This window comes from Xenopus laevis, chromosome 5L (assembly GCF_017654675.1).
Source record: "Xenopus laevis strain J_2021 chromosome 5L, Xenopus_laevis_v10.1, whole genome shotgun sequence".
In the NCBI taxonomy this organism is placed as follows: domain Eukaryota; kingdom Metazoa; phylum Chordata; class Amphibia; order Anura; family Pipidae; genus Xenopus; species Xenopus laevis.
This window is the reverse complement of record NC_054379.1, coordinates 140,118,960-140,133,821: the sequence shown is the minus strand read 5'-3', so window position 1 is coordinate 140,133,821 and position 14,862 is coordinate 140,118,960. Positions and strand designations below refer to the sequence as shown.

General features: G+C 41.3%; 2 protein-coding genes across 3 annotated transcripts in view; both read left to right on the top strand.

Moving 5' to 3' along the window:
* Window positions 1-327: 327 nt before the first annotated feature.
* Window positions 328-3,632, top strand: megs.L (meiotic meta-phase expressing gene in spermatogenesis L homeolog). The gene is given in 1 exon segment (NM_001085671.1): window positions 328-3,632. A coding segment is annotated over 1 exon segment (2,616 nt). The 5' UTR covers window positions 328-374; the 3' UTR covers window positions 2,991-3,632.
* Window positions 3,633-7,777: 4,145 nt separating this feature from the next.
* The window catches only part of ryk.L (receptor like tyrosine kinase L homeolog), a 71,015-nt gene continuing 63,930 nt past the window's right edge, over window positions 7,778-14,862 (top strand). The window contains exon 1 of one of the 2 annotated variants that reach the window (XM_018261918.2): window positions 7,778-8,233. In XM_018261918.2, coding sequence (XP_018117407.1) covers window positions 8,035-8,233 — 199 coding nt within the window. In that variant the 5' untranslated portion in view covers window positions 7,778-8,034. 2 annotated transcript variants of the gene reach the window in all.

Genomic DNA, 14,862 nt, shown 5'->3' with positions numbered 1-14,862 from the left:
CAGAAAGTTGACAATATCCAAGCGGCTCCAATTCTACAGGAATTTGGCATAGCAGAACGCAAGCCCAAGGTCCAAGGATTAAAGTAGAAGGACATATACTCCATCACCCCTTTGCCTGGCACTTAGACATGGCAACAGCTGCAGACATGGTGGCTACTTCTACCCTAACACTACAACTCATGCTGGACCATTTACATGACCGTATTGTTGTTAATATGCAGCAGACTGTAGAGGCAGTGAGAGCTGAGGTGAGTGAATTGTGGGGCATAACTGAAGCAACTGAACAGCGCCTAGATCTAACTGAATCAGCCATTAATGTCAGTGAGGGGGAAATCCTATATGCCAGTGAAAACTTGGCTGCAACTCAGGAATACATGGAGGACATTGATAATACCCAGAGGAGACACAACATCCGCCTCCGTGGTGTCCCAAATTCAGTGTCAAATATATCCACTTTTGCAGCTGACTTATTCAAAAGCCTGTTACCCAATGAGATTGTTCAGGTAGATTATGTATTCAGGCTACAGTACAAAACTAAAAACCCCCATGTGCCCCGGGACATTTTAGTCAGGTTACCCCTGATATCACAAAGGGAAGCTCTGCTGAAGGCTTCAAGGAAAATAAACATGAGTCAATTCAAAGGTACCAAAGTGCAACTGTATGCTGATTTATCCCCTTCCACCCTAGAAAAGAGAAAGGCTATGCGCCCATTAGTGATCTGGCTTCAACAGAATTCTGTCAAATATCGTTGGCTGTTTCCCTTTGCAATTGCATTTGAATTTAAGGGTTGGCTCTATCAGTTTCCAACACTGGAAGAAGCCTGCAGGGTCCTACTACAGGACCATGGGATCAGCATATCCAGGGATATGACTGCTATACCACCAAAGAAACAACAGGTTATCCCTTCCCCACGGACCAGTCCTACACACACTACTCCTTCTACAGATGCCAGTCTGGAGCAGTATCTCCCTTCTGCTGCATCTCAGAATTATAATGGAGCCCCAAGGAGTAACTCTAATTCCACTGCGGCTGATGTTATGCCTCCACCTGCAGAGAATGGACTGGAGAAGGCAAACCTTCCTGAGGCAATCTCTATATCCAGCCATGGTGACTTTATGCTTCCTGCTGGAGCAAATGACCCAGAGAAATCAGGCCTACCAGAGATACATTCTACACCCACCACTCCTGTATATATTCCTCCTTGTGGAGAGCATGACCTGGAGAATTCAAGCCTTCCAGAGATAAACTGTACTCCTCCTACTGCTGAATACATGCCTCCTTGTGGAGAGAATGACCTGGAGATGTCAAGCCTTCCAGAGATAAACTGTACTCCCACCACTCCTGAATATATGCCTTCTTGTGGAGAGAATGACCTGGAGAAGTCAAGCCTTCCAGACATAAACTGTACACCCACCACTGCTGAATATATGCCTTCTTGTGGAGAGAATTACCTGGAGAAGTCAAGCCTTCCAGAGATAAACTGTAATCCCACCACTCCTAAATATATGCCTTCTTGTGGAGAGAATGACCTGGAGAAGTCAAGCCTTCCAGAGATAAACTGTAATCCCACCACTCCTGAATATATCCCTTCTTATGGAGAGAATGACCTGGAGAAGTCTAGCCTTCCAGACATAAACTGTACACCCACCACTGCTGAATATTTGCCTCCTTGTGGAGAGAATGACCTGGAGAAGTCAAGCCTTCCAGAGATAAACTGTACACCCACCACTGCTGAATATATGCCTTCTTGTGGAGAGAATGACCTGGAGAAGTCAAGCCTTCCAGAGATAAACTGTAATCCTACCACTCCTAAATATATGCCTTCTTGTGGAGAGAATGACCTGGAGAAGTCAAGCCTTCCAGAGATAAACTGTAATCCCACCACTCCTGAATATATGCCTCCTTGTGAAGAGAATGAACTTGAGAAGCCAATCCTTCCAGAGATAAACTGTACTCCCACCACTCCTGAATATATGCCTTCTTGTGGAGAGAATGACCTGGAGAAGTCAAGCCTTCCAGACATAAACTGTACACCCACCACTGCTGAATATTTGCCTTCTTGTGGAGAGAATGACCTGGAGAAGTCAAGCCTTCCAGAGATAAACTGTATTCCCATCACTCCTGAATATATGCCTCCTTGTGGAGAGAATGAACTTGAGAAGCCAATCCTTCCAGAGATAAACTGTACTCCCACCACTGCTGAATATATACCTCCTTGTGGAGAGAATGACCTGGAGAAGTCAAGCCTTCCAGAGATAAACTGTACTCCCACCACTCCTGAATATATGCCTCCTTGTGGAGAGCATGACCTGGAGAATTCAAGCCTTCCAGAGATAAACTGTACTCCTACTACTGCTGAATACATGCCTCCTTGTGGAGAGAATGACCTGGAGAAGTCAAGCTTTCCAGAGATGAACTGTACTCCCACCACACCTGAATATATGCCTCCTTGTGGAAAGAATGACCTGGAGATGTCAAGCCTTCCAGAGATAAACTGTACTCCCACCACTCCTGAATATTTGCCTCCTTGTGGAGAAAATGACCTGGAGAAATTAGGCATTCAAGAGATAAACTGTACTCTTCCTTCAGGAGAAAACAACCTGAAGAAGTCAGGCCTTCCAGGGATACACCTCACTCCCACTTCTGTTGAATATATGCCTCCTACTGAAGGAAATAACTTAGATAAGTCACACCATCCAGACATTAACCCTACTCTCAGCTCTGCTAATTATATGCCTCCTTCTGGAGAGAATGACCTGAAGCAGTTGAGTTCTCTTGTTACAAAACCCCTTTCTAGTCTTGCTGATATTACGCCTCCTTTTGGAGAGAATGACCTGGAGAAGTCAAGCCCTCCTGAGACACGCTCTACTTCCAGCCCTACTGACATTATGGCTCCTTATGGAGATAAAGACCCACAGATGTCAGGCCCTCCTGAGACAAACACAGGCAGTTCGTGTTGTTGTGAGGGCAACATTGCTGAAGCACAGTAGAAGAATGTGAAAGAATGCTCCAGATAGTGCTGGCTCTGAACCTCTTTACAGAATATAGAAATTGTAACAATTCATAGGACATATATAAACCTTGTAAGAAGTGCAATGGAATACCCTACAATATCCCATATTGCCAGGCAAGAAACAATTCCAGGAGTTTACAGTGTGGTCCTCGACTTGTGATCATCTTAACTGCCATGACTCTGAGAAAATTAGAGATTTTGTCCTTCCTGGATTATAAATCAATTCACCAGTTTCTCCTGTTTCCCAGCATTTTTAGAGAGCCACTCATTTAAAAGGAAAACAAGCATATTCATCCCTTACCTGACTCTGTACTCTGGGCACCTCTTTAAACATTATGGCTAATAACCCAGTTGTTAACATCTTTCTTTTCTGTACTATTTAAATTTAACTATTTAGTCTTAATTCTAAAGTTGATTAATTTCTGCTTTTCTACTGACCATATCAAATTCATTCCTTTTCCCGATTTGTTGGTGCATGATTAATCTGTTCTACATATCCAGTTGGTTTTATTTGACAAAAACCTAATTTTAATCTGATGGTTCTTAATATCTGCTAAAGGTTGTTTTTTTTCTACTCTAAATTTGGAAAGATTCTTTTTATTAAAAGTTAATATAACAATGAAGCAAAGTCTCTATGTTGCATTAATGTCCAAGGATTTGGTGGGAGCAGATAATCGCAGTGTAGTTCCTTCCAGTTATTCTGCTAATGAGAATGTCATATACCTGGGATTTGGGATCCTCTTCCTGTCACGGTTTTCTAAAAGTGTATCAATGTTAGATATTAGGGTACACTTAAAGGATTTTAAGGGTTAGGGGTCTCACAAAAGATTGTAATTGCTATTTATTTGGAGGCATTTAGTGTCAATAGTGGAAACATGAGAGACAATATGGGGAGAGACTAGGGTTGCACCTTTTTTGGAAAAAATACTGGCCTTACTATATTTTAAATGCTATCAACAAGCCAAAAACATGACAGTATACCAGTTAAGGATATTCTCCCCCCCTGTAGTAAGGAAAGAATTATGCAAGAATTATGCAAACCAAATAATTAGTCAGGATACAATAACACAAAGGGACTGATATATTGTCCAAGTATATGATCATGAAGCTTTTTTCTTTACCCTTATGTAAAACCTGAGTAAGTATATTGTGACCAAAATAACAACTATTGAATAGAAAGGATTGTCGGCCATAGCAGAGTATCACCCAATGAAGTGTCAGCTTCATACTTATTCATTGACAGTTCTGAATAGGACTCCTAAAATATTCTGCCAAGGCAAGAAAGCTGGAGAACATGTAGCCTTGCCAATCACCCCGTTGTGCCAGCTGTGTATAAATGTGTACACATAATCAGTCATTACAGTTCTATAGGCCTTTATGAGGAATTGTAGGCTATCCAACCTGTTGACAGCAAATGCTGACAATCTGATGAATTCTGTTACACACTGAACAATATTTAAAGTTAATGGCAACCCAAAAAATAACATTTTGCCTAATTCTAAGCAAATTTGCAATATACATTGATTACAAATGTTTTCTGGTTTTTAAGTTATTTGTATATGTATTGCTATTGAAAGCAGTGTCTGACCTTTCTATTCTCTGCCCTGGTAAGTATTGAAACAATGTAACACAAGGCAGTTGATTAACAGACCTGTCTTTGGTGGGGAACTAAAGCGTTTGCAACATTGTTTACAAAGTAACAACCAGGAGTTAGGCACATGTTGCTTTCAGTAGCACTTGTTTTAACAAATAACTTTAAAAGCACTGAAAATGTGCCTTTTAAACATTTGCTGTGATGCACCAGGAGTAAATTAGGTCCCTTTTACAGGGAGGTAAGAAGTGCTATTATAATGAGCACATATTAGTTATCAAAATGTACAGTTGCCCCGGGCATTATTGGGCATTCGGCTTCTCTTCATTTTGCCCTTGTTCAAAACCTGAAAATGCTCCCTAAAGTAAAAATGTCACATAAGGTCCATTTGCTAAAGCACCTTTGACATATTACCTGTGTTCTTACACTCCCTCCCCTTATTATTACAGGTATGGGGATCCATTACTGAGAAGAAAATTCTAATTAAATGGTTTCCCTTTTCTCTGTAATAATAAATCTGTACCTTGTACTTGATTATTAATATTATTAATGATTTTTAACAGACTTAAGGTGATCCAAATTATGTAAACAATGTAATTCTCCTACCGCACACCTGTAGTTCACCAATCCTGCAAGCTGGTGGTGCGTTCCTTCCGTTGACCCGGCCAGGTCCCTTAGCAACCAATGTGTAAAAGAAATGGATCCGCACACACACCGATTAATGCAGTCGGGGAATATCCCCTTTTATTCAGCCACCAAACATCAACGTTTTGGGGGGGAACAGGGGGGAACACCCACCCTTCACCAAATTATGGAAAGACCCCTTATCCAGAATACCCCAGGTCCAAAGCATTCCAACAGAACCTATAACTTTTTTTTTAGACTTCTCTGGATCTGCACTGTTTCTCTGTTTCCAAAGTTCAAAGTGTCAGTAGCAGCATAAAATTGCAATGGTCCCAGAGGCCTGCTTTGCGGGTCTAAAGGGGTGGTTCACCTTTATGGTAATTTTTAGTATGTTATAGAATGGCCTACGGTAAACAACTTTTCAATTAGTCAGCATTATTTATTTTGTATAGTTTTTTTTAATTATTTGCCTTCTTCTTCTGATTCTTTCAGGCTTTCACAAGGGGGTCACTGACCCCCATCTAAAAACAAATGCTCTTTAAGGCTACACGTTTCTTGTTATTGCTACTCTTGATTACTCATCTGTCTATTCAGGCCTCTCCTATTCATATTCCAGTCTTTTATTCAAATCAGTGCATGGTCGCTAGGGTAATTTGGACCATAGCAACCAGACTGCTGGATTTGTAAACTGGAGATCTGCTGAATTAAACGGTAAATAACTCAAAAACCACAAATAATAAAAAATTAAAACCGGCCTGGCCGGTAAAAATTATGGTTGATCCCAATGTTATTATTAGGAAAAAAAGATAAATATATAGGAAGGCCGGTAATTTTTTTCCAGAAAAGGTGGCAAACCTATCTGTAATCCTACCAATGTTTATTAAATTGGCCAGAAATATACAAGTCACACAGGTAAAAATGATGCTTGACGTCAACCTGCAATATCAGTCTGGCTGCTTATAATCTCCGCTCTGCTGGTTCTGACTCCTGAATCAACTGTTGCAAGAGTCCGACCCAAAGTACAAGAAGGGATTCTATATTTAATTTCAATTACATTTACAAATCGCTTTAAAGGGGTGGTTCACCCTTAAGTTACGTAGTTAAATTGGGTTGAAAAAAGACAAAGTCCATCAAATTCAACCCCTCCAAATGAAAACCCAGCATCTATAAACACACCCCGCCATATCTTCACATAAATTATATATACCCATATCTATACTAACTATAGAGTTTAGTATCACAATAGCCTTTGATATTATGTCTGTCCAAAAAAATCATCCAAGCCATTCTTAAAGTCATTAACTGAATCAGCATCACAACATCACCCGGCAGTGCATTCCACAACCTCACTGTCCTGACTGTGAAGAACCCCCTACGTTGCTTCAAATGAAAGTTCTTTTCTTCTAGTCTAAAGGGGTGGGTAACTTTTATTATGTTATAGAACAGCCAATTCTAAGCAACTTTTCAATTGGTTTTCATTATTTTTTATAGTTTTATTACAGTGCTACGCAATATGTTGGCGCTATATAAATACATGTTAATAATAATAGTTATTTGCCTTTTTCTTCGGACTCTTTGCAGCTTTCAAATGGGTGTCGCTGACCCCTTCTAAAAAACAAATACGCTGTAAGGCTAAAAATCTATTGTTATTGTTACTTTTTATTAGGGATGCAATGAATCTAGGATTTGGTTCGGGATTTGGCCTTTTTCAGGAGGATTCAGTCGAATCCTTCTGCCTGGCCGAACCGAGCCCTAATTTGCATATGTAAATTAGGGACGGGGAGGGAAATCATTTGACTTTTTGTCGCAAAACAAGGAAGTAAAAAATGTTTTCCCCTTCCCACCCCTTATTTGCATATGCAAATTAGGATTTGGTTCAGTATTCGGCCAAATCTTTCACAGAGGATTTCGGGGGTTCAGTCGAATCCAAAATAGTGGATTCAGTGCATCCCTACTTTTTACTACTGATCCTTCTATTCAGGCCTTTCCTATTCATAATTAGGGTTGCCACCTGGCTGGTAAAATCGATGCTTAATCCTAAAGTTATTAATAGGGAAAAAAGATAAATATATAGGAAGGCCGGTATTTTTTCCCAGAAAAGGTGGCAACCCTATTCATATTAGTCTCTTATTCAAATCAATGCCTTGGTTGCTATGGTAGTTTGGACCCTAGTTACCAGATTGCTTAAGATGCAAAGTGAAGAGCTGCTGAATAAAAAGCTAAAAAAAAAATAATAAAAAAATGAAATCAAAGTCTCTTTACATCATACTAAAAGTTATCTCAAAAACATTCAACTACTCAGTGAATCTATAGTAGTTGCTTAGAACGACAACATTCGTTTCGAGTAGAATTAATTCAAATTATTCATGTATATTTTCCTCATAAACACGCGCAATCCCGACCCTTGTAACTTGAGAAAACAAATAATACCTCACAATGTAAACGCTGCAAAAACAAACAGCAATCCGAGCCAGTCCCCGGAGCAGCACGTCACGTGTTCGTTGCAGCAGGAACAATAAAGATTCATGAAAAAAAAAATAGTCCAACGCTAAAAGGCACGCAGAGTGGTTTATGCTAACGGTGGCCGGCTGGTTCCAGAAGTAGAGGAAAAGCGTAGCGCTTGTGTCTGTATAGCGCGTGCGTAGGGCGCACACAGGCAGTGTGTGAGCGCGCGTCAGGAGACGGAGCTGGCGGAGATCGGGCGGTTCTTGTGATTTCGCCGATTTAACCCTTCAGCGGGAAAGTAAGGGGTGAATATCGCAGGGATGGTCCGGGGCGCTCCTGTTCATCACGGCCTGTGAGAGACATGCTGCCCGGGGCCCCGGACCCCCAGGAGAGTAGGAGGCGGAAGGGAAAGCTGCCGGGCCCCGGGCTGTGGTGCTGGTGGCCATTGCTTCTGTCCGTCCTCCTTCAGCAGCCGCAGAAAGCTCAGTCCGGACCTGGCCCTTCTGCTGACCCAGGACTGAACTTGTACTTGAGCGAGGAGGAGGTGCGGCGGCTAATCGGTGAGTTACGGTAATTGCTAGAGTTCTATTAGATTCCTGTGGAAGTTGATTGCCTGCCCCCTCCATCTTTTGTTTCCAAGCCCCACGCCTACAGGGGATGTTGGGAATTGTAGTTCAGAAAACAACGGGAGGGTAGCAGACTGACCATGAACACAATGCAAAATTGTCATACAGACCCTTGTGCTCCAAGAAACGCCTAACAGTGTGTGTATAGTGTGTGTATAGTGTGTGTATAGTGTGCGTATAGTGTGCGTATAGTGTGCGTATAGTTTGCTCTGTGTGGAATGGTGGCTGTTGCAGGGGATATACATGCTGAATAAACTCTATTATAAACAAGACATTTGGATATTTTATAGTTCCAAGTCTATGTATAATGTCCTATGAACTCTGCATTGTAAACTTGTCAGCCAGACTCCTCTTGCTTATTTTAGTTCTGATTCCTGTCTGTGTGATTTTATATTCATGACCAACTGGTGACTCCTATTAATAATTCCCTGCCTCCACCCCTGTATAACAGTAGGGCATATCAATAGATTCCCTGGGGTGGCAGACTAGCACCTGTGAGCAGAGAGAGGGTCGGGGATTGTAGAACTGATCTATCCATCATTCCGCAGGCCTCTATACTGAGCCATGTGATAGAGCAAACTTATTGGGGGGTCTTCATGTGCGCTTAGGAGCTGCTGATGTAGTGACTTTGTTTGGGCCTTGAGTTGAAAACCCACCGTATGTGCAAACGACAACATTGCAGTGGAACAGCTGCTGAAGTGCGATAGATGGGTCTGGTTTAGTAATCAAAACAGTTCTTAGCTTCTGTTGTTTGTGGAATATCCCTTCTATGGATCCAAGTCTCCTTTCAGGGTTGAATGCTTGGGAATTCTCTTATTTGCATCTGAATAAAGCATATTTATTCAAATTAGGGTTGCCGCCGGGCCGGTATTTTACCGGCCTAGCCTGTAAAACACCTGCCATGGCTAAGGGCCATTATTACAAATTTACCGGCAATGTAGTTGCCGGTAATTTGTAATACCCTTAACAAAAACACTTGGCCCTCTGGTGGAACTTAACTTTTCTTCGTCTTCTGGCCATTGTCCCCCCCCCCTTTTGTGGCATGACCAACATCTCTGCCCCTTTTTGCGCCATGGCCCGCTCCTTTAGTTCCCGCCCCCACCACTGGCCCGGAATTTTGTTGGTGGACCTAGTTACAACAAGTTTTAATGATGACGTTGTGTCTGCGGTGATAGAAAGAATCCAGTCTGCTGACAGGCCTGGATTTGTGGAGAGGCCACCAAGGCCCGCCTTAGGGTGGCAGGATTATAGGGGGTGACATGCTGCCCAACCACATCCACATTGGTTCAGAAACACTGGGGAGGAGCAGAAGATACGATTTTTAAAATTTCCTCTATGCCAATGCCCATTGCTCTAGTCCCGATGATGAAAATTTGATTGAATTAAAAGGAGGTGATGGGGTGACGAACAACAGTGGGCCTAGGGGCTATGCTATGTAAATCCAGCCTTGTCTGCTGAGGCTGCCCAGCCATGTATGTATGTATGTATGTGGCATAGGCATGCGAGGAATGGAAAGGGGCTGCACTTCTCTCTGTTTGGTCCACTGGCCAAAAAAAGTTGGACTTGCCTGTGGGTCTTTCAGCTGTAGATACTAAACGTCATCCACGTCTATGGCTTGGCTGCCACCTTAAAGGGATGGTTCAACTTTAAAGGGGGAACTCCACACAAACATAATTTGAGATTTTTGAAAAGTAAACATAATTTCAAGCAACTTTGCAATATATATATCAATTAGAAAGTATGCAGAGTTTTCATGACTTTTAATGGTTTGGAACAGTTCCTTAAGCCTAGCCCCCTGCTCTCCTGCTGATCTGTCTGACTACTTTGCTGAGCTGTCTGACTACTGTTACTTTGTATCAACAGCCATCTGTCCTCAGCCTGCATCCTCCAAACCCCACAATTCCCTGCACACGTGATTTCAATAAGGAAAGGAACATCACAGTGCAATGCATTGTGGGTTATGTAGTTCCTGCATGCTGTCTGTAAGCTGTGGGGAAGTTGTTACAATTAGTAACATCAGTGTTTAGTCCCTCCTTCCCTGCCAGGATTTCAAATGATGCAGAAAGAGAAGAAATGTTAAACAGCTGGATTTCAGTATAGAAAATGGCATTTATTCATACTTTTTGAAGAAACGGGTAACCGTGATGGGTATATTAGGGGTTTCTGTGTTATGTGGGCCATTTTATTAAATTTTGGTTTGGAATTTTGGAAGCTGCTAGGCCGCAGGTAACTTGAACCTTGAAATTGCAAACTGGAGAGCTGCTGACTAAAAAGCTAAATTACACAAATACACTAATTATAAAAAATTAAAACCAGTTGCAGATTGCCTCAGAATATTCTCTACACCATACTAAAAGTTCATTTAAAGGGGACCAACCCCTTTAACAGAGATTAGAATGCTACTAATAGATACTTAATATTGGATTAAGCATGTATTATACATATTTTTCACCAACCCTTCTGCCTGTCACATGAACTCTCTAAATTTCTCTCATTTCAGTGTGCTGCTGCTGTACTGTTTTGTTATATTTTATTGCAAATTTATTTTATTCTAGTTTCAAGCAAGTCTAGCATGTATTTCTGATCCTGTTCTGCATCCATGCTGTGGCACTTCTGCTGTTTGTGGTTCTTTATTAGTGCTGCACAGCATAGTGTTACACTGCCTTTTAATATTTGTGGATGTTTGACCAGTGGTTGGGGCTAATGTTTTGCTTGTTCTAAACGTAATTTTGTCCTGACATTCCACTACAGTTACCAGCAACTGTCATTAAAAGTATTATGGGATCCTGCATTTTCAGTGTTTGGGCTGTTAAAGTATATGTTTTGGTTCCTTCTGTGTGAGTGTGTGTTGCCCCCTCATTTCAGCCTCGGATGGGGGTTGTTTAAATTGTTTAAGGGGAGAGAGTGTGGGATGCTGCAACTGTGTGCCTATTGTAAGCAAATAAAAGGGCTCTACTATAGGATAGGATGCTGGCTGCCCATCAAGCCACTCAATAGATGTAGAGAAAACAAAAAGATCAGGTCTATTGTCAGAAATTTAATATTTTGCCTTTGAGAAGTCCAGACCGCTCTTACTTGATGGATCCAATGATTGACTGACAAACGGCGTGTGCCCCCCCCCCTTATCTGGCAATTGCATGCCAGGATACTGAAACCAATGAAAGTTAAGTAAGGGAAAACGTCCCTATGCAGGCCTATGACACACATAGCTGGGAGACTTAATTTACTACTGAGCTCTGTATAAACAACTCCCTTCACCCATTTGTCCAAACTGTTTGCTTAGAGATAGGAATATATCCATTATGCAGGGGTTTGTCTCTGGTGATGTTGCCCATGGCAACTGTTCACAACTTTGATTTTGTTCTCTAACTTGTAGGTGACTTTTGAAATATTGCTGATTGGTTGCTATGGACAGCATCACCGGCAATGTTTTTCTCCATGTTTTACACAGCATGATAAATAGGCCCCTTATTGCTTTCTGCAAGTATTGCCTAGTGTGATCCATCTGTAGTGTATTTTTAGTGCTATTTATGATCTTAAGTCAGGGAGACACAAAATAAGAACTTGTGTTTACAGATTCTCTCATTTTTAAATTTCAGTTATTTGATTAAAATGGAATCTATGGTAGATGGCCTTCCCATTTCCGAATAATGGATCCCATACCTGTACCACATCTTGCTAATCTTAAGCAGGTGGGTAGGTTGCATTTTCATTGCCCTAGGTGTGTGCATGGGGGAGTATTCTGTTTAAGGGAGTGAAGTTAGATTGTAAGCTTCACTGGGCCAGGGAAAGAATGAATGACTCATATACTTGAGTAATAATTTGGTTTCTATAAATAAGGGAAAGTAAACCAATAGAGTGTGCATATTGGGCTCATAAGGTTTTATTCATGGCATGTTCCGTTATTCCTTTGCAGCCCCATTGCCTTGAGTAGATTTAGCATGGAGCCTGCTAGATGTTTTCATGGTGGGTTTCTGGTTTGTGGCCACCGAAACATCCATGCAAAGGTTATTTTCAGTCCGTGCAGATTAAAATAACATTCAGGCCCTAAAACGTAGTATGAAGGATGTACCAATTGAGGTGAGCGCAGTAAATGAGCCTAGAAAGTGTCCCTTTTTTAGATGGAAGCCAGTCTCTGCAGAGCCTACAGATAGTTATATAACCACTGATTTCCTTGCTCACTTGTCTAATTAAATGTTGCTTCTAAATTTCAACTGCTCATACTGATCCTATGGCTGCTTCTTAAAGGGACAGAAACATAATGAAATGTCTTCATATGCATTTTAATATTATGTACCATTACCCTGTATTTTTAAGTGGGTGTTGTGTTGGAAGTAGTGATGTTCGGGTCGAGAAAAACTTGACCTGACTCCCACCTGGCTTCCTCCTACATTTAGCCCACAAATGACATCACAAAAGGGGTGGGGCAGACACAAGCCTATAAAACGGGAAGCTGAAAGCCAGCAGTCTAAGGTCACAGGCGGGGAGCCTTAGGTTTAATAGGGCTGTAGAGCCTACTTTGCACTGAAGGTAACCGTTGGGTTATTCAGAATACAGTGGTTTTTAGTACAGGTATGGGACCTGTTATCTAGAATGTTCGGGAACTGGATTTTTCCTGGTATGGATATTTCTGTAATTTGGAATTTTCATGCCTTAAGTCTACTATAAAATCATGAAAATATGAAATAACCCCAATAGGCTGGTTTTGCTTCCAAAGAGGATTAATTATATCTTAGTTGGGATCAAGTAAAAGGCACTCTTTTATTATCACAGAGAAAAAGGAAATCGTTTAATTAGAATTTTCTTCTGGGTAAGGGATTTGAATTATTTGGATACAATGGAGCCTAAGGTAGACGGTTTTTCCGTTATTCAGAGCTTTTTGGATAATGGGTTTCCAGTTAACAAAACCCAGCCCTGTACTGGTAAACATGGAGACCATATATTAGCAGTGGCTCGGTATGCATGTATGAGGGTAATCTATATGGGGTGTTTTGTCTGCTACATGAAATCACAGGCTGATGTATGAAATGTAACTTTTGATTTAAGAATATCCCATAAGCTGCAGACCCATTGTTTATCTTCCTTGGAGGGCTTTTTGTTTATTTTTTGCAGTAGCACACTATTTTTTTTTTCCAGTTAAATTTACTTTGTTTAATAGAAACTATATGAAAAGAAAAGCTACTCAGATATACAATATATATTATCTTTTCACACTCGCATGTGTCCGTATCTCAGTGTCTCACTTTGATTAAACAATTACAAGGTGACTTTTTGAAACTTACATTAAAGTACTTCGATATGTTCCCAGCAAAGCTAGAGGTAATAACCTGGCTGGTAGAGTATTGCTCTTTATTTAGCACCGACATATCCCCACATCCCTTTAAAGAGATTATACCTCATTCACATCAGGCCCTATCCCAGTGGAGCTTACATTCTCCAAGTCTCTATCACATTTGCACACAGCATGATCAATTCTATCAGGAGCCAACTGACCTGCCTGAATGTTTTGGGTGTGCGGGAGGAAACTGGTGTACCCAAAGGGAACCCACACATGCACAGAAAGAACATACAAATAAAATATTGTCTTCATCCAAAGCCAAGTGGAATAAGGTACCAGAAAGGAATAAGGCTTGAGAAAGGGTCCTGCGAGGCCCAAAACGTTGCCACATGTCTGCTCATATCTGAGCCACTTCTGAATTTTACACAAATTGCAGTGTGCTGCAGTATATTGGATTTCTACAATTGATTTTCTGACCCGTGGCAGGTTGGATCGAATACAGCTAGAAGCACCTGATCCGAAAGGATACATTGCCTGAGGTGAGCACTCCATCTTTGTGTGGAATAAGGTACCAAGACATTTGTGCAAAGTATGTCTCTTTAGACTGTGTATTGGTATGTAATGTGCTCAGCAAGACAGAATTATGCCCTTCAGCATGTCTTGGAATGAGAACATGAGGAGTTCTTATTGATTGCATCCCCTTGAAGTTTGTTTTAGAGAGAGTTGTTTCAGTGTGGCATGAACAGCATGAATTCCATTGGCTATAATGGTGTTTGGTTAGCTGTGATGCATTCTGATCGCTAATGCTTTTCTTGACAGCATAGAATGTTGTAACTATGCTGGCCTGGTTTAAGTTGCCCAAAGTAGCCAGCAACATACTTTTCAGTCTCTTTGTGGGGTGTTATCACCCCACAAAGAGGTAAAATGTAAGCAGCCCCAGGTGAGTATAATATGATAATAAGAAACGGTAGGAAGTGAATAAATTGCTGGAAAGTGGGAAGTATTCTTTTGTTTCTAGCAGATTGTGATAAGAGTTAATGGGCTGTGCTACTGAATAAGTTTGTTTGTACAGCAGGTCCCAAGTTGCTTAGGGCTATACTCACTTGCTCATCTGCTCTGACATAATTGACTTGTAAGATTTATGGAGCTTGCCTTGTAAACAAAGGAGGAGAAGGATGGCCTTTGAATGGCTTCAAGCAGTAGCCCAAGTAAGGCTCCTCTCTTGGTTCATGGGAATTGTTGCCACAAGTGAGATTCTGGCTCCTGAAACGTGTGCTATTTCAAC